The following is a 23,227-nucleotide window of genomic DNA, read 5'->3' on the forward strand; positions in this document are numbered from 1 at the left end:
CAAACCTGACCATTACTGCTACTCTCTGTAAAATTCAATTTATCAGAAGAAATTTCTCGCACATCAGGTACATTCTCCATTTCATTGGTAGAATGAGATGGAGGGACATCCACTGATACGTGTGTCTGTTGTACTGGAGATAACGGCAACTGAGAATCATGATCACAGTTATCTGACTTCTCAGTAATAGTACCACTAGATGTATTTCTTTCAACTACTGAAGAACGAGAATTCATACTGTTTAGTTCGCACACAGAATTTGTATTATTTAAAAGTTGCGGAAAATTTTTTTCGTCAAAAGTAGGCATACTAGGATCAGATGGGTACGAAACTGTATTTGATGTTTTATTTCTGTTGCAAGAGATAACGGGCATGCTATCAAATTTAGGCATAAGAGATGCTGAAGGGTCACTATGTTTAATTGTAGGAGCTACTTTTCCAGCATAACTGTTAGGATCACTAGGAACTCGAAGCGGGCAATTCGAATACATATGTGCCCCATTGCACCTGAGACAAGTCCGTATCTGATTTGGATATGTTACACAAAACTTTTGCCCTTGTATAAGTACAAAAGATGGAATAGGTTTTTTAACTTCCATGCGTATTAGCTTACGTCCCGTTCTTATTGGATACACATGATCTACAGAATACAATTCATCAGAAATATTAGATATAACACCGTATTCACCAAGAACTTTCCTAATTTCTAAATCTGCAAGTTCCATTGGAGTACATAACAACTTAACAGTAATAATTTGAACATCAGCCCATGAAACTGGAATTGCATGTTTGCCATCTGTATCAGTATAATACACAGTTCCACCAGAAGTACGCAAAACATTTTCACATAGGTCTTCCGTACGAAGTTTTACATACAACAACTTACGATAAACATCTATTTCTATGCTTAGGACATCATCAACAGAGAACTTGAAATTATCACTAAGCCACTGGTGCAAATTCAATGTACTTGGTCGTTGGGAAACATTACCAAAATCATATTTTAAGGTATTTACCCTTTTTAACGACATGATTCATTCAATACCAATTCAGTCACAATAACAGACAGAAAAAAAATAATAATATCAAGGATGATTGATAAGTAAGGCAACGCTGAAGTTAAACAGCGCCAAGGCTTGTTGCACAGAGCGAAAACACGTCTATACACTTCAACAAGCAAACACAGACTGTCTCTGTTCGCATTTTAGAATTTGAGAATCTGGTAACGGAGAACTACGCTGTTAAGTTTCGATTCCCGTCAGGAGTCGTGTGGTTCGGGTTCCACGTTAAGTCGTGGATGTACGTCTTGTATAGAGTAGTAGCTGAAAGACACGCTGAACTCTATATCACCTCGCCTCGTGAGATATTCTACGTTTGCATAATTTCTAAACCACTTTTCTTTCTTTCAATCTCCTCCTTCCTCTTAGGACACGCATAGGTTCAAACAGAAACATTCTTCACGGTTGGAGGACGCAAGGCTACTGTACCATAAGCGTACAACCCTTATGGGACTAGGTAGTGAGTTGCGCAGTTTGAGTAGCACACACGAATAAACCACGCTTACATTTATTATATATAATTAATAAAATCTCATATTAGGACTTACTCTGCACGTCAAACTTTTAACATATGTGACTTTTTAGATTCTGTTCTTCTTCTGCTTTATTATTATTATTATTATTATTATTATTATTATTATTATTATTATTATTATTATTATTATTATTATTATTATTATAGCTATATGAAGCAATTATCTCGGCAAACTTGGTTAATACACACCATTCAGCAACCGGTAGTTGTAGAAATCTGGCTTTTCCAACAGTAGTTGTTAGCTCAATCGGTAGAGCGCTGAGCCATGGATGCAAGGGTTACGAGTTCGAATCTAGTCTAAGTCAAAAGATTTTTTTCCTGATATAATTCTTGAAATGGGAATGTTTCTCTCTCCACCTTTATCTCGTAATTCTGAATAGAGATGTTTGGATGTGAAAGGAAAAGTATACTAGAATATAAGAAAAGAGAGGTAATTTACATGATACCTTTGGCAATTTTTAACTATATTTTCACCTATCTAGGACGTTTCTAAAAAGTTCAGACTTCTAGAGCTCCTTTTCGCTCTCTTATCTGTCCTTTAACTAATTTCTACAGTTACTTAGTGAATCACATATACATATATTACAGATGTCGTATCTCTTTCTCTTCTCTCTACATCATGTCTGGAGGTGAATGTTTTGACAATAGGTTACAAACACGATTTTAAAAAATAATACGATCTGCGATATCAGTGATACATATTGTGGTGTTTAACTTAACATATAAAACAATAAATAGAAAAACTGAGAATACGAATCTTTTCGTGCACTGATGCTTCAATAGCAGTGAACTGATGCTTCAAATCTGTGTCTTTACTCCCTTCACCTATGTAAATTCCCTAGTCAAAATAAAAACTCTTCAAAATTAATCACAAATTCTTATACAACCATCCCTTCCTTGGAGTACTGCGCGGTCACATACCCGTCACTGCGATGTAAAGGCACTTATGGCGACGAGGATACATCCTCACGAATTTTGCGCCCCCTTACTTCAATGCTCGGGGTCATCGCCCCGCGCTCGCCCCTCCCCCTACGGCACGGCACTGTGAACATGCCCAACGGTGCTTCATAGTAGTACAAACATTTTTGTAGCCATGTACGGAATCGTAAATTTGAATGTTGATTAATGTTTGTTTGAAACACACTGAATCACTGTAAGATTTTTCTTTTTAGGTCATTCATACTTAAAGTTGTCAACATATACTTTTGTTTTGATATTTTCTCGGAATAGAAGTCACAGGGCAGTAAGTCCGAAGCCACTGCAGACCAAGAAATGGTCACTGCAACCATCCTTTTCTCTTACCAAATTTTCGTTCAGCTGAGTTACTTAAATTGTCTTTTGAAAGTAAAATGAAATGAAATCTCTAAGTTTTACGTCCCATAGTTATGCCGGTTAGGCTAAAGCAGACGGTGATAATGAGAGATGAGTGAAGAGGTGGAATAAAGAAAGTGGGAGGAAACGGGAGAACCCCGAGAAAACAAACGAGTACGGTGTTTGTCCACTACAAAGTCCACACGGCGCGAGCTGGGATCAAACCAGAGACCCCAAGCACCGGAGGTGAACGCTCCACCACTGAGCCACCGCGCCCCCCTCTTGTTGAAAGTAATTAGCGTTATATACTTGTATGCCCCGTCTATTGTTTAGTTCTAGAGTAAGAAGCGTTTGCAACTTTTGCTATCGCCCATTTCCAGTGACAATATCCTCCCCGACGAAAAATGAGTCCATTAAATATTATGTTCATCAATCATCTACCATTACGTGATCAGTAAGTAACATTTCCTGTTTCTTTGAAGCTGTTAAACCGCCTTTTCCATCAGTTTTCTTTCAGTAAATATTTTAGAACCTTCTGCGCACTGCAACACACTATTCAGATTGAGGAAATAGCAGATGACATTGTGTTTTCTGATAAACAATCTTCATCTTGTAACTTGGTAAGACGCGGAGGTTATTAGGTTGTCAATTTCCAAACTTTAAATTATGACGCTCGTTTTGTACGTTGTTTCATATTGACGCGCATCACCATTTTGAATTGATGACACTTTAAAATTCGGTGGGATTAAAAAATACTTTGTTCGTATTTCACAGGTAAATAATGGTCAGCTATGCAGTTTACATATACGAGGGTCGTCAAAAAGTTAGTTGCACTGTTTAAGAAAATAAAGAAGGGTAAAAATTTTACAATAACTTTATTCGTACCGTAAAGTTCCACTCATAATCTACTTTTCAACGTAATTACATACGTTATTTAAGCATTTGTCGAAGCGTGGTACAAGTTTTTCTACGCTTTCTGCAAAGAAATCCCATCCAATGTTTGATAACCATTCTTGGACTGCTGCTTTCACCTCGTCATTCGAGTGGTATCGTCACTTTGAAAATTTGTCTTTCATGAGGCCAAACACATGGAAGTCTCACGGTGAAAGGTCTGGCGTATAAGGAGGGTGATTCCACACTTCGCAACTAAATATTGCCAGAAGTTCGCATGTTTGTTGCGGTACATGCGGTCTTCCATTATCATGCAGGAGCACAATGCCTTTCGACATTTTACCTGTTTGTAAGAACGCCTTCATTCACGCAAGCAGAGATTTCCAGCTTCTCGCAGGTTGATGGTCTTCCCTCGTGCTCAGCATCGTCAATATCCGTACGTCCGTTCTCAAACATGTTGCACTACTTCGCGATAGCTTGACGTAACATTATGTTTTCACCATATACTTCACGCAACTGTGGATAAATTTCAGTGCAGTTACACTTTTCGCTCACAAAAAAAAAAAAAAAAAAAAACGAATCACTCCATGCATTTTCAATTTTACGCCACTTGTAGCTGTCGAGACATGTTTACGACTGATTTACCAGAACACCTTCAATTGCCTCATAAAAGCCGCTACGTCACATTATATAGCTACATGTCTGCAGTGTTTCCACACAGTTTAGATCAAAATAGCCTTTAGACAGAAAATATTTACGGAAGAGTGCTACTAACTTTCTGACTGACCCACGTACATAGAACAAACGTAACATGTACATAAATCATTAACATAATCTCTTACATATAAGGAAATTGTAGTATAATATGGCGTTTTACATTGTCATTTATATTCTTTCCTTCATTTAGAAGTAGTCTGAGTGTAAACAGTAGGTATGTCGCTGATAAGCAAAGGTAATATACATGTTAGTAGCGTGTATTTTACAATTTACCCAGTACAGAAATAAATATTTTTTTCCAGAAAAATAAAACTTTCAAGTATTATTGACAATGAAAGACATGAATTTTAACGTATTTTTTTATTTTCTCCAAAACTACTCTCAACCATATTGTAATATTCGGTAGAGAAACGGCACATGGCTTTTCCCTACTTTTTTTAAAAAATGAAAGACGTTATACACTTTATGCACAAGATTACAAATAAGAAATTTTCTAAAACGTTCTTTCCTTCACAATTGGACCTTCTGTCCATTGCAGCTCGAAGATTTAGGTTTGTTGGGTTAGAACGACCCTGCCCTTTGCAGCTAGGTCTAAAGAAACCTCTTGCCCGTTGCAGCCCAGGGGTAAGGTTGGTATCTCCTCTCCGTTGCAGCTTGGAGATAGGTAAAGAAACCTGTTACCCGTTGTAGCTTAAATGTTGGGATTTTATCTACTGCCCGTTGCAGTTTGAAGATAGATGAGGATACCTCTTGCCTGTTGCAGCTCAGAGATAAGGTTAGAAGAGTAGCTCACGCCCGATGCAGCTTAGAGAGATAGATAGGATGTAAGCAGTTAACAACTAATGACTTCTGCCTTCTGGAGGTGTCCGCTTTTACATTCAGTCTTTCGAGGCGGAGTATGTGAAGGGGTTGAAGGGGTTCTCTTCGTATCTCTTCGTGTTCCATCGTTGACGGCATCTGCCGGCTGTTTGCTGGTGCTTGTACCGAAACACGTGGTTTTGTTTAATAATCTTCTTTCTCTCGTTGGAAAAGCTGTTTTTTACTTTGATAAAGTCTCTTCTTCGTAACTCAGTGGTAGAGCGTTCACCTCTGGTGCTCGGGGTCCCGGGTTCGATCCCAGCCCCCGCCCAGTGAACTTTGTGGTGGACAAACACCGTGCTCGTGGGTTTTCTCGGGGTTCTCCCGTTTCCTCCCACTTTCTTCATTCCACCATTTCACTCATCTCTCATTATCACCGTCTTCTTTAGCCTAATCGGCATAACCGTGGGACGTAAAACTCAAAGATTTCATTTCATTTCTTCTTCGTAACTGCATCTAGATATTCTATTCTTGGTTTTCCTCTTCCTGGTTTTCCTTCAGTCTTTCTCTCTATCAACACGGTGATCCAATCGGAATGCCGAATAAGATGGCCAAGCATGCTGTTTCTTCTTTTTCCTATTATCTTCATGATCTGTCGTATTTCATTAGCTTCCTTTAGTACATCTTCATTCCTTTTCCTTTCGGTCCATGATATGCGCAGCATTCTATGCCAACACCACATTTCAAATGCTTCCAACTTGGATATTTCAGCTTTTCTCATTGTCCACGTCTCGGATCCGTAAAATGCTATGCTCCATACCAGGGTTTTAATAAATGGTTTACGAACGTCCAACGACACATTTCTTGATGTTAGTAGTCCTCTTTTTCTATTGAACACTTCTTTATCCTGCCCATTCTGGAATTTACGTCTTTTCCACTTCTTCCGTCCGAGAATATTAGACTTCCTAAATAGGGAAACGTCTTAACACCGACTTTCTCTCCATACGTTTGCCTCTTCCTGTCGCGCTCTTGTGTACTTTATCACTTTGGTTTTCTTCATATTTATCTTCATTTGGCATGTTTTCTTCCAGTTGGTCGTTCAAGTTTGAAAGTGCTTCCTGCAAGTTCTTTTCATTCTCCGTTATCAGTGCTATGTCATCAGCAAATCTTATTGTGCTGAAAAACCTGGCCGTTTACTTTTACGCCTTTCTAGTTTTTATCAAAGAATTCTTTCATAGCTTCTTCTATACAGACGTTGAACAAGAGAGGTGAAAGTCCACATCCTTGCCCTGTTTACTAATATAAGGGGTATTGCAATATTATCTTTCTCATTTCAATGTGACTTATGGACTGATACATGTCTTTAACTAGCGGTAAGACAATATTTTAGTTGAATATAAATTAAAATTTAAGCGTTAACGATAACTTTTAACTATATCTCATAAACAAGACTGTGTACGATCGTCTTTCTAGGCCATAATACAGCTTATGAGAAAATATTTCAGTCTCAGTTTTACTTCAATAAGTGGCATGCTTCTCGTACAACACCAACTCCTAGATTCACAAATGAATTTCTGTTCCTCCATTCTCAAAAATAGCACATGAGATTTCAAAACTCACGCATATCAGTTTGTTCAGCTCAATAAGATCTATCAATTGGTATCCTTTTTTACCTTTGGACAAAATATTCTCCATTAAACGCTAATATAATATTTCCCGTTTAAAGCTAATAATATATCCCGTTTAAAGCTAACATTTCCCGTTTAAAGCTAATAATATTTCCCGTTTAAAGCTAATAATATTTCCCGTTTAAAGCTAATAATATAGTACAATTAAATCATTTTACACACACCATTAAAACAGTGAATTAAATTGTTTTCAAGTTTGAATTAAAATAACGAACTAAAATAGTTATCAAGACTTAAATTAAAATAGTGAACTACAATAGTTATCAAGGTTTAATTAAAATAGATAACTAAAATAAATATCAATATTTAATTAAAATAGTTGTCAAAGTTTAACTAAAATAGTGAACTGAAATAGTTATCAAGGTACAGGACTAAAATAGTTATTAAAATAGTGAACTAAAACAGTTATCAAGGTTTATTTAAAATAGTGAACTACGAGGGTCACTACGAAAGTTTTGAGATATGACATAACTTACATTCTTAAAATCAATTTAACACTTACATTTTCTCAAAATATTCACCATTACACTGTACACACTTTTGCATCCTCCAAAACCACTTTTGGAAGCAGTGTTGCCAGTCTTTTTCTTCAAGTGTTGAAAGTTCATTCTCGTAAGCCACTTCAGCTTCTTCAGGGCTGCAAAATCTCTTCCCACGCATGCGATCTTTGATCCTGGGGAACAGAAAAAATTACACGAGGCCAGGTCAGGGATATACGGCGGATGAGTCATAAGTTTGATTCTAAAAACTGAATTGTGATGTTGGCCGTGTGTGCGGACGCGTTGTCATGATGAAGCAGGATCCCACGCAATCCAGTTCTTGGACGCCGTTCCCGAAGCTTCTGGAACACTTTTGTTAGGCAAACAGTGGTGTACCACTGAGCAGTAACAGTCTTTTGTTCTTCAAGTGGAACAGTTGCAACATAGCCAGATTTGGATAAGAAAGTTGCGACCATTTTCTTCCCTACACTTCGCGGTCGTTTCACTTTCGTGGGTGGATTTTCGTCTGGAAAGATCCAAACTGTAGACTGGTGTTTATTTTCAGGGTCAAATTGATAGATCCAAGTCTCATCACCAGTAACAATGTCATAGAGACGCGTCTAGAATTGCCTCCATCAAATCTTGCAAGCATTTCTTAACACCATTCCACACGCATGCGCTTCTGTGGTTCAGTCAAAGTGTGAGGCACCCAATGAGATGAAACCTTCCTGAACGAAGATGATCATGAAGAATTTTTGTTACTGCTGGCGATCCAATGTTCACTGTAGATTCAATGTCCTTGAAAGTTGTTCGAGGATTTTCTCGAATCATTTTTTCCACAGCAGCAATGTTTTCATCTAACACAGCTGTTGCCGGACGTCCAGCTCTCTCTTCATCTTTAAGCGATGTCCGGCCTCTTCTGAATTCACCAATCCACCGGAAAATTGTAGCACGGGAAGGACCAAGGTCCACAAATGCCCCTGCAAACGGTCAAGGCTTTGTGTCTCGTTCAAACCACTTTTGAAATCGTAAATGATCATTGCCTGAAAATGTTCCCTTTCGATTTCCATTCTAGACAGCCGACTGCTCACATCAACAAACAAGTGAAGCCGATACTTCCACGCCGATAAGCGAGGCGAGTTGAAAGTTGCTTCGTTTTTTTCGCTCTGGATACCACTACCGAACGCAACTGTTGAAATTCAAATACTGTGCCACAACAATGCGTATCTCAAAACTTTCGTAGTGACCCTCGTACATCAGCAATGTATCAGATCTAAAATAACCCACTCTCTTTCGTGGTAAAATAAAATCACGATTTTCCTCCGGATGTAATTGACTAGTTCTTCATCCTTCTGAAATTTTAATGGGACGGCTTATAATTGGGTTTCTGTCTACTTTCTTTTCCACCCCCTTGAATTTTAAAGATGCGGCGTAATACAGTAATAAACACCAAAATTAGCTTTTCAATTAGATATGGAATTTAAAATGAGATAATATAGCTAATACCGATCGTATACAAATTTTAGGTACTATCTACTTGTGGTAAAAGAAATTTTATCAAACATTATAACCGTCGTTTCACAAACTGGACTCAATTCCATGTGATAGACATACGAAATCTCTATTTAGCTAAAGTGATTCGAAGAAAGTAACGCGTGTATAATTAGACATTTAGCCATATTATCATGGCCCAGTGATAAAAGAGTCCATGGGCTGATTGATTGCTGTGTGAATGTTTGTGGTAGAGAATTTCGCGTTTGCAGGCTTTCTCAGAGCTTTCCTGTTTTCTCCAATATGTTCATCCCACCAATTCCTATATAATTATTCCCACTTATTAATCATTCGTCCAATTTAATCCACACTGAGAAAAAAACTATGTGGCGTACGTAAAAACGCAGTTTACATATGCAAATTCTCTAGTTTTTGAATTTAACGTACAGCAAACGTATTATTGAAAAAAATATAATTTATACGTACTTTCCGTGTAAGTGTTCCGAGTAAACGTACTTACCATACGAACGAAAGAACTACATATAGGCAGTCAGGATCTCACATACAGATGGCCACGTGTAACATATAGTTGATGTATGTAATATACTATATGTATGTAATATACGGAAGATTGTTAGATGTCAGACATCCTGCAACGGCATGATATAGCATTTAAGCAGGAAAAGTATGCATATGCTCCGTACTGATTTCAGTAGTAAACAGAAGGAATCCGTATATTTGTAGAATATACCGCTGCCCGGATAACGGTATATTCTCAGTGTAGAAGGCATAATCGTGGAGCGATTTCAAGTAACTATTTCATTTCCAAATTGTTGTTCTCTATGCACAGTTATATTTCATCAATGTATAAGGAATTATTAAACTTACAGCCATAGAACTGGCTAAAGGAGGCCAGGAATGATCAAGCCTCTCCTAAAACATTGTTACATCCCCTTGTGAAAGAGTTTATTGAATGACAATAGTGTTAAATATATTACAGTTTACGCAAAGCTATTATGAGTTAGGTGGATTAAACATTATCCACACTTTTACTAGAATAATCATTTTTTATAGACGTTCCTTTAGTATCATGTCATAACTCAGGTTTTGTGTTTTGTCTGTCATTCAATACCTTTAATTTCTAGAAAATAAACCAAGATTAGAAAAAAAAAGATTTCGTGATGAACATAAAGTATTCCACCTCCCTTAGTGTAACGTGTTACCATAATATGCACGAGGTTATTTCCAGTTAAAGTTGAAGATTCTGTCACAAGGCGTCGCTACGAGTACAGCTGACGCAAAACGTCGTACATCTAAACGGAAAATATCTGCTGGTTTCAGAGTGATACTATTAAAAGTAGAAACTATGTACACAAAGGGGTTACGTGTAACGCCGCACGCCAATGGGAGGTTAAAAAATGTCCATCACATAAATCATTATTTGCTGTATTAGTAAATGCCAATATTAACCCTACGCACACTAAAGGGTTATACGTAACACCGCACACCAAGCGAGGCTTAAAAATATCTACCACATAAATCAGTATTTTCTGTCTTAGTAAATGTCAATATTAACGCTACGTATACTAAGGAGTTATACGTAACACCGCACACCAAGTGGGGCTTAAAAATATCTACCACATAAATCAGTATTTTCTGTCTTAGTAAATGTCAATATTAACGCTACGTATACTAAGGAGTTATACGTAACACCGCACACCAAGCGAGGCTTATAAATATCTACCACATAAATCATTATTTTCTGTCTTAGTAAATGTCAATATTAACGCTACGTATACTAAGGAGTTATACGTAACACCGCACACCAAGCGAGGCTTAAAAATATCTACCACATAAATCAGTATTTTCTGTCTTAGTAAATGTCAATATTAACGCTACGTATACTAAGGAGTTATACGTAACACCGCACACCAAGCGACGCTTAAAAATATCTACCACATAAATCAGTATTTTCTGTCTTAGTAAATGTCAATATTAACGCCACGTATACTAAGGAGTTATACGTAACTCCGCACACCAAGCGAGGCTTAAAAATATCTACCACATAAATCATTATTTTCTATCCCACAAAATGGAGGAAAATGTTATATTTTCCGGGATAGAAAATAATGATTTATGTGGTAGATATTTTTAAGCTTACCTTGGTGTGCGGTATTACGTATAACCCCTTAGTGTACGTAAGGTTAATATTGACTCTATTTTGATATTCCCCCCCCTCTTCCGTCTTTTGATTCCGGTATATGACTTTAAAATTTGGATATCATAAATTTGTTGCTACACTGAGGTAGCAGGGGCGGATCCAAGACGGACTTCTGGGGGAGGCGGTAGGTTGGAATACTGCTACTTAGAGCTACTTTTAAGAAGTCCAAACTCTGGGATGGGTTTTATTTATATATATATATATATAAAATAAGAAAGTTTCCTCTTCTGGAGGCGCCCCCCTGGATCCGCCACTGTGTGGTAGTGGGTGTGAACTCCCAAGTTATACCTTTCAAATACAGAAAAATGGAATGAAATTTTCAGTTTTACGTCCTACGATTATGTCCTTTAGGCTAATGGAGGGAATGATTAAGGCAAGTAAATGGTAATAAAATAATTAATGGAATGAGAAAAAGGGAGGAAACGGGAGCACCACGAGAGAACATACAGACACGATGTTGTTCACCACAAATGTACTTGGCCGGATATTGAACCTGGGATCTTACACACCAGAAGAAGTTCTACCTCCGCACTAAGCTACTGTATCCTCCTTTCAAATCCAGAGACGAAACCTAAAGCGAAGAAACGACTGCGCTGAACGGAACGTTAATGTCCACATCAACTAACTGACCTACTATTTGTGATAAGACATAACATGATACAGAATTTTTTCAATAGAAACCATGACAGTTTTGGATACGAGATAATACTTTCACGAAACCTTTTCGCAACGAGACAGCCTTAAATCGCGCCTCCAGAGCAGCACTATTGAGAATGTACCTGAAAACGAGAATAAACGTTATTATGACAAGATCTGAAAGATACTTTTGAATTTTCAGAAGTTAGTTATGAGCCATGGACTCTCTAGTAAAATATTCTACTTACGCCAATGTTTACAGGATAACTATCTCAAATAATGCTCGTTTTTTTTATTTCGATTCAGGTTGTCCATTGGCATTTTTAACGAACTTAAAAATGTTCATTACTGAATTATCCATGTCTGTGTGTATGTCTGTTATCTGCAAATTTTTTAATGTTGACTGCTCCATTCGATAGAGCACCGAAAACTATCTGAGAAAATGATCACTCTCACTCTTACCGTTCCCGAGATATTGGCCGATTTTGGGAGATTTTAAGGAGCCATATCTTGGAAACTGCAAGTCATAGACAGATCATATTGGTGTTGATCAATACTTAAGAGGATGGTGAACATTCTGGTATGAAATAATAACCTGTGGAGAGTGGCCAACTGGCCACCGTTTCCCAGATATTGGTAAAAAAAAAAATGTTCGGATTTCGGGAGATTTAAGGAGCCATATACCGGGAACCGTAAGTCATAAAGAGACGATATTTTCTGAATTTTTCAATTTTGAGCCCTCCATTTTGAACATGTGTCTTCGTAAAACAACATATCGTAGAATGTTTTAACAGAACTCTTAAACAAAACATGTGGAAAAAATTTAGTATTCAAGGAAATTATAAATGGACAGATATATTACAAGAATTGTTTAATGAGTATTATAATAAAGTGCATAGAACAATTAGTATAAAGCCTATAGAAGTTAATAATTCTCTTTAAGTTCGTCCTGGCAATACTCTTGGAACATTCTCAACTGGTTTATTATTGAACTGACGTTGAGAAGCGCGACCCCTGACCATATCGCACCAAACTAATCCCATCAATCAGTGTTAATAAGATTATAACGCTGCCAAATGTTACTCTTTTTAGAGTAGTTCGGGGACACGAATTGGATATGTACTTGACTGAGAGGCTCGCATGATATACCGGTATCTACTTTATCGTGCCAGACACACACAGTTTCGTGTGTGTGTGTGTGTGAAAGAGAGAAATCAAAAGAAATCGAGAGCAGTTTGATTAAGATTCCAGAAACGTAATATGGGTTATAACAATACAGGACGCGAAAACTTAATGTATTCCAAGAAATAAAGAAAAAAAATTACTCGGTAAGTTTGTTTGTCCATGTAAATAGTTCTACAAAACTCCCACAAGCATGAGAACTCGCCCGTACGTCTCTGAAATTACGAATCGCCTATCCATTGGCCTAAGATCGCGCAAGACTGCTGCCACCGTTGGTAAGCCCCGCCCGCACAGGTTCGCGGGAATCTATAAAGGCATCGCTCGGCATCAACTCTGTCCCAGGAACAGGTGTGGTGTACATTTCCTGTCAGCGATTGCAAGGAGACAGACATACTTTGTCATTATCATCATCAACATCATTTACGGTCCACGGAAAACCATGTACAAGGATACGAACAACATGATCACCTGCCTCTGTATCATTCTCTTTGGTCTACTTGCAACGAATACCTTAGCAAAACCAACAAGGGTGAGTACTCAACATTTTTTTAAATACTTTTAAAAAATGTATGTTACGGCACATATGTTGATTTTGAGTTTAACGTCCCGTTCAGCAACGAGGCTATATGAGACGTGGACCTACTGATTAACGTGTAATCCGAACCACATGAGCTCCCACCGGGAATCGACCCCGGATCTCCTACTCCAAAGGTGCGGACGCTAACCGCTTAGTGACAAAGGAGCTCTGTTTTGGCACATATGTTATGAAAATATTAGTACATGTGAACAAAAATTTGAAACTGTATTTTCAGAACACATATACAGTATTCGACTCGCATTAAAAGAAAACTCATAATAATTTAATGACGCCATCGTAGGTTTCTAGATATTTTAATCTCTCAGAACCGAAATGGCAAGCAAACATGTCAAAACTGAGGCAACTGAATATTAAATGTACGGAAAGGCCTTTATTTCTTTGAAAGTTATAAAACAGCTGTGTTAGAAATGGAACAAAATAAACTCTTTCAGTTTAACGTCCTACGATTATGTCCTTTAGGCTAAGCAAGACGTTGATTAAAGCAAATATATGACGATGGAAGCATTGGTGGAACGAGAATGTAGAAGAAAACGGGACTAATCCGAGAAAACCCACGGATACAATGTTCTTCACCACAAACACACTTGGACGAGCATCGAACCAGAAAACTCCACGCACCAGAGGTAAGAGCTCTACCACTGAGCCAAACAGTTCTGTTAGAGTGGTTAGAAAACTTGGTTTTATTATTATTATTATTATTATTATTATTATTATTATTATTATTATTATTATTATTATTATTATTATTATTTCACTTGTCTCCTCCAGCATGGATGGTACAATTATAAGACGTCAAATACTTATTTTCTTGTATTTACTCTTAGGGATCTCGGTGGCTCAGTGGTACAGCGCTTGGTGCATGAGGTTTCTGATTCAATCCGCGGCCAAGTAAGCCTGAGATCAGGGATGTACGCAGAGGGTGGGTCCTGGGGGTCCGGACCTCCCCCCGAAATTTTGACTTTTGTGCAAAATTAGCCTAATTTTAGGAGCAATTTTACAAATTTTAATATAAAATACCGTCATATTGAGTTTGGACCCCACTCCCGAAATAAATTCCTGCGTACGCTACTGCCTGAGGTGTACAAGATTATGTTCGTGAGTTTTCTCTGGATACTCCCGTTTCCTCCACATTCTCATTCCACCAATTCTTCCATCATCATTCCCTTGCTTTAATCATCGTCTCCTTTAGCCTAAAGTACAGTCATGTCCAAAATTAATGGCGCATGTCTATAAATATGTTGTTGTAGGAATATAATTTGATAACGAATTCGCACGGTATTTCTTATAATGTTAGTATGTGTATGATCGGCAAAGACATGTTTGTGGAAAATTTCATGTCAAAAGAGCAGTCAAGACGAACAATAAAACGAAAATAAAACTTTCTTGTCCCTTTAGCAACATTTTATTTTACTTATTATAATTTTCGTATTTTTTTAATTCTTTACCTATGAAATTTACCACAAATATACATTTTCCGATTATACATATACTATCAGTATTAAAAGTACCCTGCAAAATCATTATCAAATTATATTCTTACCAGAAGACAGTTATAGATATGCGACAATAATTTTGGACATGAGTACCAGAATTCTCTTAACAAATTAAAATATTTTATTTAATGTCTCACAGATGTGTCAGTTAGACTAAAAGAGTCAGATGGATTAACGAGTGTGAATGAGATAATTGGTGTAATTAGAATTATTACGCGAACGGGAGAACGTAAGGAAAAGCTAGACACAATTGTTCAGCACAAACCTGCATGTCTCAGAATCGTATCAGGAACTCCTCACACCTGAGGCGAGCGCTCTACAACTAAGACACCATGCCTTTCTCTTTGAATACATATAAACTTATCTTCATTTTACCAGAATAACCATAGCTTGGAGTGGATAACTATACATCACTATTCAACGCCGGATTGGACTAATTGATGAATTTATCGTCCCTTTCAATAGCGAGGCTATATGAGACGTAAACGTACAGATTAGATGTTGGTTCCGAACCAGTGGAGCTCCGCCAGGAATTGAACCCGGATCTTCCACGTCAAAGGCGCGAACACTAATCGCTTAGCCACGAGCAAGCTTAAGTAGGCCTACGTCTCATATAACTTTGGTGCTGAAATAGACGTTAAATACAAAACTTTAGATTAGCGACTGCCCTATCAACAAAGTGGTTCTGGAACAGTAGTTTGTTCACATATTTTAATTTGCCTTGTCTTTAACAGTTTTTCAGACATTATACCAAATATTATTCTTACTTATGCATTTTTTAATGTAATGTCCCACAATTATGCACAAGGGGAAGGGAGGCAGTGATGATAATCCTAGTGGACGAAATGGTGAAGTGAATAATGTGAGAGGAAACGGGAGAACCCCGAGAAAACCATCTACCACAAAGTTCACTTGGTAGGGGACTAACATTTATGTATTTGTTAGAGAGAGAAAATTGGTGTAGGAAACATTGTTTTATTCACGTGTGTCTTGAGTTTCATGGTCCACGTGAAATGAAGAAGATAATTCGGTATCAATTAGACTTAGTGGGACTCAGTAGTAGAGTGCCTACCTCTGGTGCGTGCGGTTTCTGGTTCGATCTCCGGCCAACTAATTCGTGGTGAACAACATTGTGTCCGTGGGTTTTCTCAGAGTATTCCCGTTTCCTCCCACTTTATCATTCCACCAATTCATCCATGATCATTCACTTGCTTTAATCATCGGATTCATTGGCCTAAAGAGTATAAACGTTTAACATTTCAATTCATTTAATTTTGAATTTGACTTAATTGTTTATTTTTTTAATTAACCCCCACAAGACTAAGGGGGAATGAAAGTGAATGACCACAAAAACTTAGTAAAATGAGAATGTAGGAGGAAACAAGGGAGAAATTTCACATTATTGCCCACCGGAAACCCATGTGGGCTGGGATCAAACCACGGACCCCTTACACGAGAGATGAGCACTCTAGGGCGAAATTACCATGTCCTCAATATGAATTATGATAATGAAAATATGGGTTAAGAATCGTTTTCCGATTGTTTCACTAGTAATGTAAAGTGTGATCTACGTGATATCACAGCAAATATTAAAGTCAACTTCTTAGAAATTATCGATTAGTGAATAAAAACTTTTCAAACTGCATTCACTGCCTCCGCGTTAGAAAAACACGCAAACTCTCGAATGCGGATTCATTTTCTTTCCTTTTTATTTCCCCTCCATAGCGTAACAGAAAGTTGCACTGATGTATATGGTATTATAGACTCTGATGTTTATAGGCAATGGCGGCGATTACGGGGTTATTTCCAGACTTGAACCTAAGAAAAAAAAACTCACTGGTCCCATGACTTGTCAACAGGCAGAATACTTCAATAATAATAATAAAATGATCTTCGCCTCCCACTATTTGCTCACATACTAGGGTTTGTATACCAAAAAATATATACTCTTGCATATTAAATTTAATACAAAAAATAATTAAATTAAATTATAATTATGTTATTGTCCAATATCAACATTAAATATAAAATTATTGAAGTAACAACGTAATGTTATTAGCAAATCTACATTGCTTTTCCTATTAAATGATAAATACAGATTATCTTCCCTTAAAGGCACAAAGTTCTAGTTTAGCCTATAATAGATACGTTTATTTATTTATAATGTTTATTTTATCGTTAGATCCTCATATGAAGGATAACACTAAGTGGCTATAGAAACAAACAGGTAGTTTAGTTTTGTAATACAAGTCATTAAAATAATATTTTGTTAATGAAAAAACAACTTACTGAAAGACAGGAAAGAATTAATAGACTTGATTATGATTAGGATTGGCAATTAGATTACTGAGCTTTCGGCATAGGATGGCATCCTTTGGCGATCACATTATCCGAGGAAAGGGAAGGTAGGAAGTGGCCTGGGACCTGCATATTAGGTACCATCCCGACATTCCTTGGTGTGAATGAGAAAAATCTAACAAACCTCACTCAGGGTTTTCCAGCCGCGTGTCACTACCGGAAATCGAACTCTGGAAACGCCCGCACCAAAGACGAGGGCCTTAGCAACTACGCTAAGTGGCGCCATGAATTTAAAAAGACGGAATTAAATTATAATTTGATTTCCGGACTTACAGCTTTTGTCCAATGGCTAATCCGCTAAAGCACGAACGTCGAACTTGTGCTGCAAAAGTAGATATCCACTCCCAAGGTCATATCTTTCCTTATCAAGAAGAGTTCAAGTTGATTAGTGGTAGCGAAAACTTGTGAAATGATAACAGGGTTGCCAGAATGTAAAATCATATGGTTGCCCAACTTTGTTTCTTCGTTTCACGTCCAAAGATTACTGTCTGTAGGCCGAATTAGAAGTTGGGAAATAGATTCGTAACGATAATTAACGAAAAGATGCAATGAAAGCACTCATGCCCAAGACAAGCTAGGACTTGAATCCTAGTGTAACATCTTCCGTACCGTAAATCTAATGCATAGATTAACTCTATTTGTCTACAAATAACGTCCTTATACCTTAGTATATTAGGGTTCCCTTGTAGCTATATGATCAGTATGGTTCCCGGTCTAGGTCCGATTTTCGGCTATTATTCATGGAATTTAGATCTTTAGGTCAACATTTCGTCTAGTTTCCAAAATAAAGAAAAAGAAAAGGGACTTAAAACCAGTCAAATTGTTGTTTTGTCTTTATAAAAGTAATAAAATTATTAGCTGTGTCATGTAAAAACTAGAAACATCTAAAATAAGCCTTTGGGGAAAAATCTACTACAAATTTCAGTTCAGAGGTTTTCCAAATGATCTGGATCACCAGCGTTTTAAAGCTATGACTTTATTCCCATGAAGATGTGGATATTTTACTACCGATATAATAATGGCCACTCTCACTATCCTATGTACTCTGAAAATTTCAAATTCTAGCTTCAGCGGTTTGGCGTGGGCGTTCATCAGTCAGCTAGTCAGGACTTCTTTTATATAAAGAGATGTCGGACACTGTCAGATAATTATATGTCCTTTTGTAGGCAAACCGTACGAGTTGAAAATAAATACTATTGCTTCGTCTTTTAAGAACTTGTTACCTACGAATTATGAACCCAATTTACACATTTCCATATATTTAAGAACTACAAAATGGAATGTTTCATCTAAAAATGAAAAGCAAATGTGTTATGTTACATGGTTAGAGTTTATGCTCTATCAGAAAATACTGCTAAGATGCTTTGTTATTTTCCAGTTTAGCGTTCAACAGCCAGGCTAACTGAAATTAGGACCAACAGCGTAACGTGGGATTCGAACCACATGAACTTCCGCTGGGAATCGATCTTGGGTCTCCCACATTACTAAGATGCAAATAAAGAAGATATTCGCATGCTGCTCAAGAAATATCTAACGACTATTCTGATACGAATTTCAGTTCGCTAAACATGCGATAAAGTGGAATGATACATGGCAATTCCTTGGCAAAAAACACCCTTGCTGTTACCTTTGCTAATGACTGCTAGGGGACAGGTGTTTCAGTGGTAGATCCCTTACCTGTGGTATCTGGGGAACCTGTTTCGATGCGCGGTCAAGAAGTTTGTGGTTGACATCTCATCCGTGGGGTTTTCTAGTGGTACTCCCAAATTTTCATTCCACCAATTCTGCCATCATCATTGACTTGCTTTAATCATCCGTCTCCGTTAGCTTAACGGGCGTTAAACGTGGGACGTTAAACTGAAAGATTTTTACTAACGAGTGCTACGACACTTTATAAGTACGGTACGTGATCATACTACCTATAGCTGTAATCCGCATCCAATCTTCTCAATCGATCTATCGAAAGATCTTAGGTGTCTTGGTCAAGTAAAAAAAAAAAAAAGGTCAAGAGAGATATGGGGCATATCCAAACAGCAGTTGTTCATCTGCTTCATCTGTATCTGCAGGTGTAGTTAGCTTCCGTGGCGAGTATTCAAATCTCATTCACCATAATTTTTTTCTTTCTCGTAAATTTTACGAAGCTACTGAGTGGGTAGCCCTTGAAACACTTCTCAGAAAAGTCGGATTTCAAGTTTAAACTTACCATTTTTTTTTCTTTAATTATACAGTGCTATCGTAGCATGTACACAGGCTAGCATGGTGTATCAAAGTGACCGAGTAGAAAGTTTCAAGGCATTCTTCATGTATCAAAGCATGAAAGAGGAAATTGGAAACACGCAACCTAACATTCACTACGTTACCATCCATTCCATGATTGAAGATACACGTAGCTCTGTATCTAATACATTGGGCATCAAGAATTTTCTTGCATTATACACGAGCAAAAATTATTCTTATTCGCATCGGAAAAATAATGTTTATGCAAAATCTTTGGAAGTAAAGGAATACGTGAAATATGTCACATTAGCAGCAAAGGTATTGCTCTTATTCATTCTAGGACCAACCAACATGCCTGCTCTTCGTACGGAAAGAGTTAGGTTAACGCAAAAGACTGAAAATATGGGGTCGCGGTGACTCAGTGCTAGAACATTCACCTCTGGTGCATGGGGTCCTTGGTTTGATCCCAGCTCGCGGCAAATGAGCTTTGTGGTAGGCAAACATCGTGTAAGTGGCTTTTCCCGGGGTTCTCCCGTTTCCTCTCACTTTCTTCATTCTGCCACTTCATTCATTTCTCATCATCACCGTCTCCTTTAGCTTATCCGGCATAAAAATAGGGCGTCAGACTTAAAGATTTCCTTTCGGTTCAAAGAATGAAAAGATCTGAGATGTATGCAACTTGAACTACATGAAGAACGGTTGGGTTGCCTATTTGATAGGAGCTGTGGCTTTACGGCTTTACTGTATAATTTTTACATATTTTTTGATCTCCCAATCCTCCGTCAATTTGATTTGATTTTGATTTTAGCGTCCCTTTTAGCAGCGAGGTAATATGAGACATAGATTTACAGCTTAATGTGAGATTCGAAACATATGATTCTCGCTGGGAATTGAACCTGAGTCTTCCATGTCGAAGGCGCGTACGATAACCGCTTAACCACGAAGGAGATTGAGTCAAAAAGAAAGAAAAAAAAACGGATTCGCATCGATTGAAGTTATCGAAGATACATCTCTGCAGAAAATTTGAGAGCTCTATAAATGACTCATTTCTATGCGAAAATCTGAAGACAAACGCAAACACACATATTATTTTATATGATTAAGACTGAAAAGTCCAACCCTGAAACTGGATCACGATCTTCGTACAACTATAGGAATTATTATTATTATTATTAACCCTTTTGGTATTTTGGGATTTTTGAGGTAAATTTTAGACTTTCAGTCAAGCAGCTACTGCATCATCACTATTTATCCTAGGATTTTGGTTCGTATCTCATTTTCTTCCGAATAAAGCAACCTTAGTACCATTCGCATATTCATGTCATACACCTGAAAAGGGGAAATCCGAGGAAAATGGTTATTTTTTTTAAATACTTACTCAAAAGTTTAGACCTCTTTGAACTGTCCCTGTCCCTTTTAACTCAAAGTAAACAATAACAAGGAAATTGTAGATGGGGAAGGGACAGAAGGAGGTGGAAAGAAGTCATAACATATGCACTTCATTTGATGGTCATGTCGATGACATATACATGTGTTCTTTCATCCAATAAAACCTTTTAGGACAGCAGTTGCGATAGAACAAAATACGCCTTTGCGTTGTACTCTTGAAAGCTATATAGATGACGTTATGACCCCCACCAACTTGACGAGCTCCTTCTCAAAACATACATAGACTGTTTCGAAATGCATGTACGACTGAACAATACAAAAATCTAGCAGTAATTAATAAATAGTGCCCTTTAAAACAATACAATGAACACCATTTCAGGATTTACTCTCTCTCTCTCTCTCTCTCTCTGTCTATATATATATATATATATATATATATATATATATATATATATATATATATATATATATATATATATATATATATATAGATAGATAGATAGATAGATAGATAGATAGATAGATAGATATCGAAAGGGTTAATTGTCGTACTAGTTGATACATTACTTGCCTTCATAGTAAAGAATATTTCCTTCTGATTTCTTGCTCATTTGTTTGAAGAAGAGCAAGGTTTACGTCGTTCAATCACGAGTTCGCGTTTTCCAATATAGTTTTCAACAAGAGCAAGAAATGCAGATACATATGTCGAAAAGATTAAGTTGAAAATACGTAGCTTTCCCATTGATATGAATTGAAGACATTTACATAGTGTGTACAAGGGGAAGATGTCTATCCTTTCGCAACGAAATGCAGTGACAACGATTATACTCACAAATGTGTCAATGTTTCTTCTTTGCGTAACTGCTTACTGAATCAAACAGATCAGTTCTCCTACATTCTATTGATAAGCAAAGAAATGAATTGTAGAGTAGATTCATTACACTATAATCTGTATTTAAAAATTAAATGAAATATTCCAGTTTAACATCCCACGATTATGTCCTTTTAGGTTAAGGCAGACGATGAGTAAGGCAAGTGAATGACGATGGAAGAATTGGTGGAAGGGGAAAGTGGGAGGAAATGGGACTATTCCGAGAAAACCCACGGAAATCAGTATTTAAGCCTCCAAAGCAGAATACCCTCTAGCACATCCCTCATGGTACAATTTCCTCTTAGGGAATGTTCCAACCAGTTTCTCTTCCTTTTCACAATAATATCTAAAAGCGCTCTATTCTCCCACACAATTTCTAACACCCTCTCATCATTTGTTTTTCGTTAGACCCAACTAATTCTCTCAATTCGTCTCCACACCCACATTTTCAAAGCTTCCGGTCCTTTCTTATTTGCGTAATGCCCATGTTTCCAACCCATACAGTACCACACTCCACACGAAGCATTTTATGAGTCTATTTTTTTTACAATTTCATAAAGACATTTGTGTCTTTTATAAACGACTTTAAAGCTAGATCCAACTAATTCTCTCAATTCGTCTCCACACCCACATTTTCAAAGCTTCCGGTCCTTTCTTATTTGCGTAATGTCCATGTTTCCAACCCATACAGTACCACACTCTGCACGAAGCATTTTATGAGTATTTTTTTATAATCTCATAAATACATTTGTGTCTTTTATAAACGACTTTAAAGCTAGATCCAACTAATTCTTTTAATTCGTCTCCACACCCACACTTTCAAAGCTTCCGGTCCTTTCTTATTTGCGTAATGCCCATGTTTCCAACCCATACAGTACCACACTCCTCACGAAGCATTTTATGAGTATTTTTTAATAATCTCATAAAGTCATTTATTTTTTATAAACGACTTTAAAGTATTTTTAACACCAATAACATATTAACATGAGCCCAATTTTACATATGCAACTGCCCTATTTAATGAAGAATTGAGCTCATGGTTTTAGCTGGTTTATAAACTACCGGTACACGTTAGAAATCAGATAGAAAGGAACAAAGATTTCATCGTTGCAATTGCAGTACAAAGAATGACATTATTTTCCTATGTGTTTTGAGATTTGAAACCGTGGATAATCTATTGAGTTGCATCTGTAGTTAGTACCAACCCGGAAGATCCATTGAGGTTCCATAACGTAGCTGAGAAATGCATTACGTAGATTGTATCTTATTTCCCTGATGTTTTACATACTACATC

The 23,227-nt window shown here is 37.2% G+C and overlaps 1 protein-coding gene across 2 annotated transcripts in view; it reads left to right on the forward strand.

Moving 5' to 3' along the window:
- The first annotated feature begins 13,320 nt into the window (after positions 1–13,320).
- LOC145671373 (uncharacterized) overlaps positions 13,321–23,227 on the forward strand; it is a 292,592-nt gene continuing 282,685 nt past the window's right edge. The window contains exon 1 of one of the 2 annotated variants that reach the window (XM_081740446.1): positions 13,321–13,536. In XM_081740446.1, the coding sequence (XP_081596572.1) occupies positions 13,447–13,536 (90 nt within the window). In that variant the 5' untranslated portion in view covers positions 13,321–13,446. The remainder of the gene's footprint in view (positions 13,537–23,227) is intronic. The other variant, XM_081740447.1, reaches the window with a different exon arrangement.

Source organism: Thermobia domestica, chromosome 15 (genome assembly GCF_964235325.1).
Source record: "Thermobia domestica chromosome 15, izTheDome1.hap1.1, whole genome shotgun sequence".
In the NCBI taxonomy this organism is placed as follows: Eukaryota; Metazoa; Arthropoda; class Insecta; order Zygentoma; family Lepismatidae; genus Thermobia; species Thermobia domestica.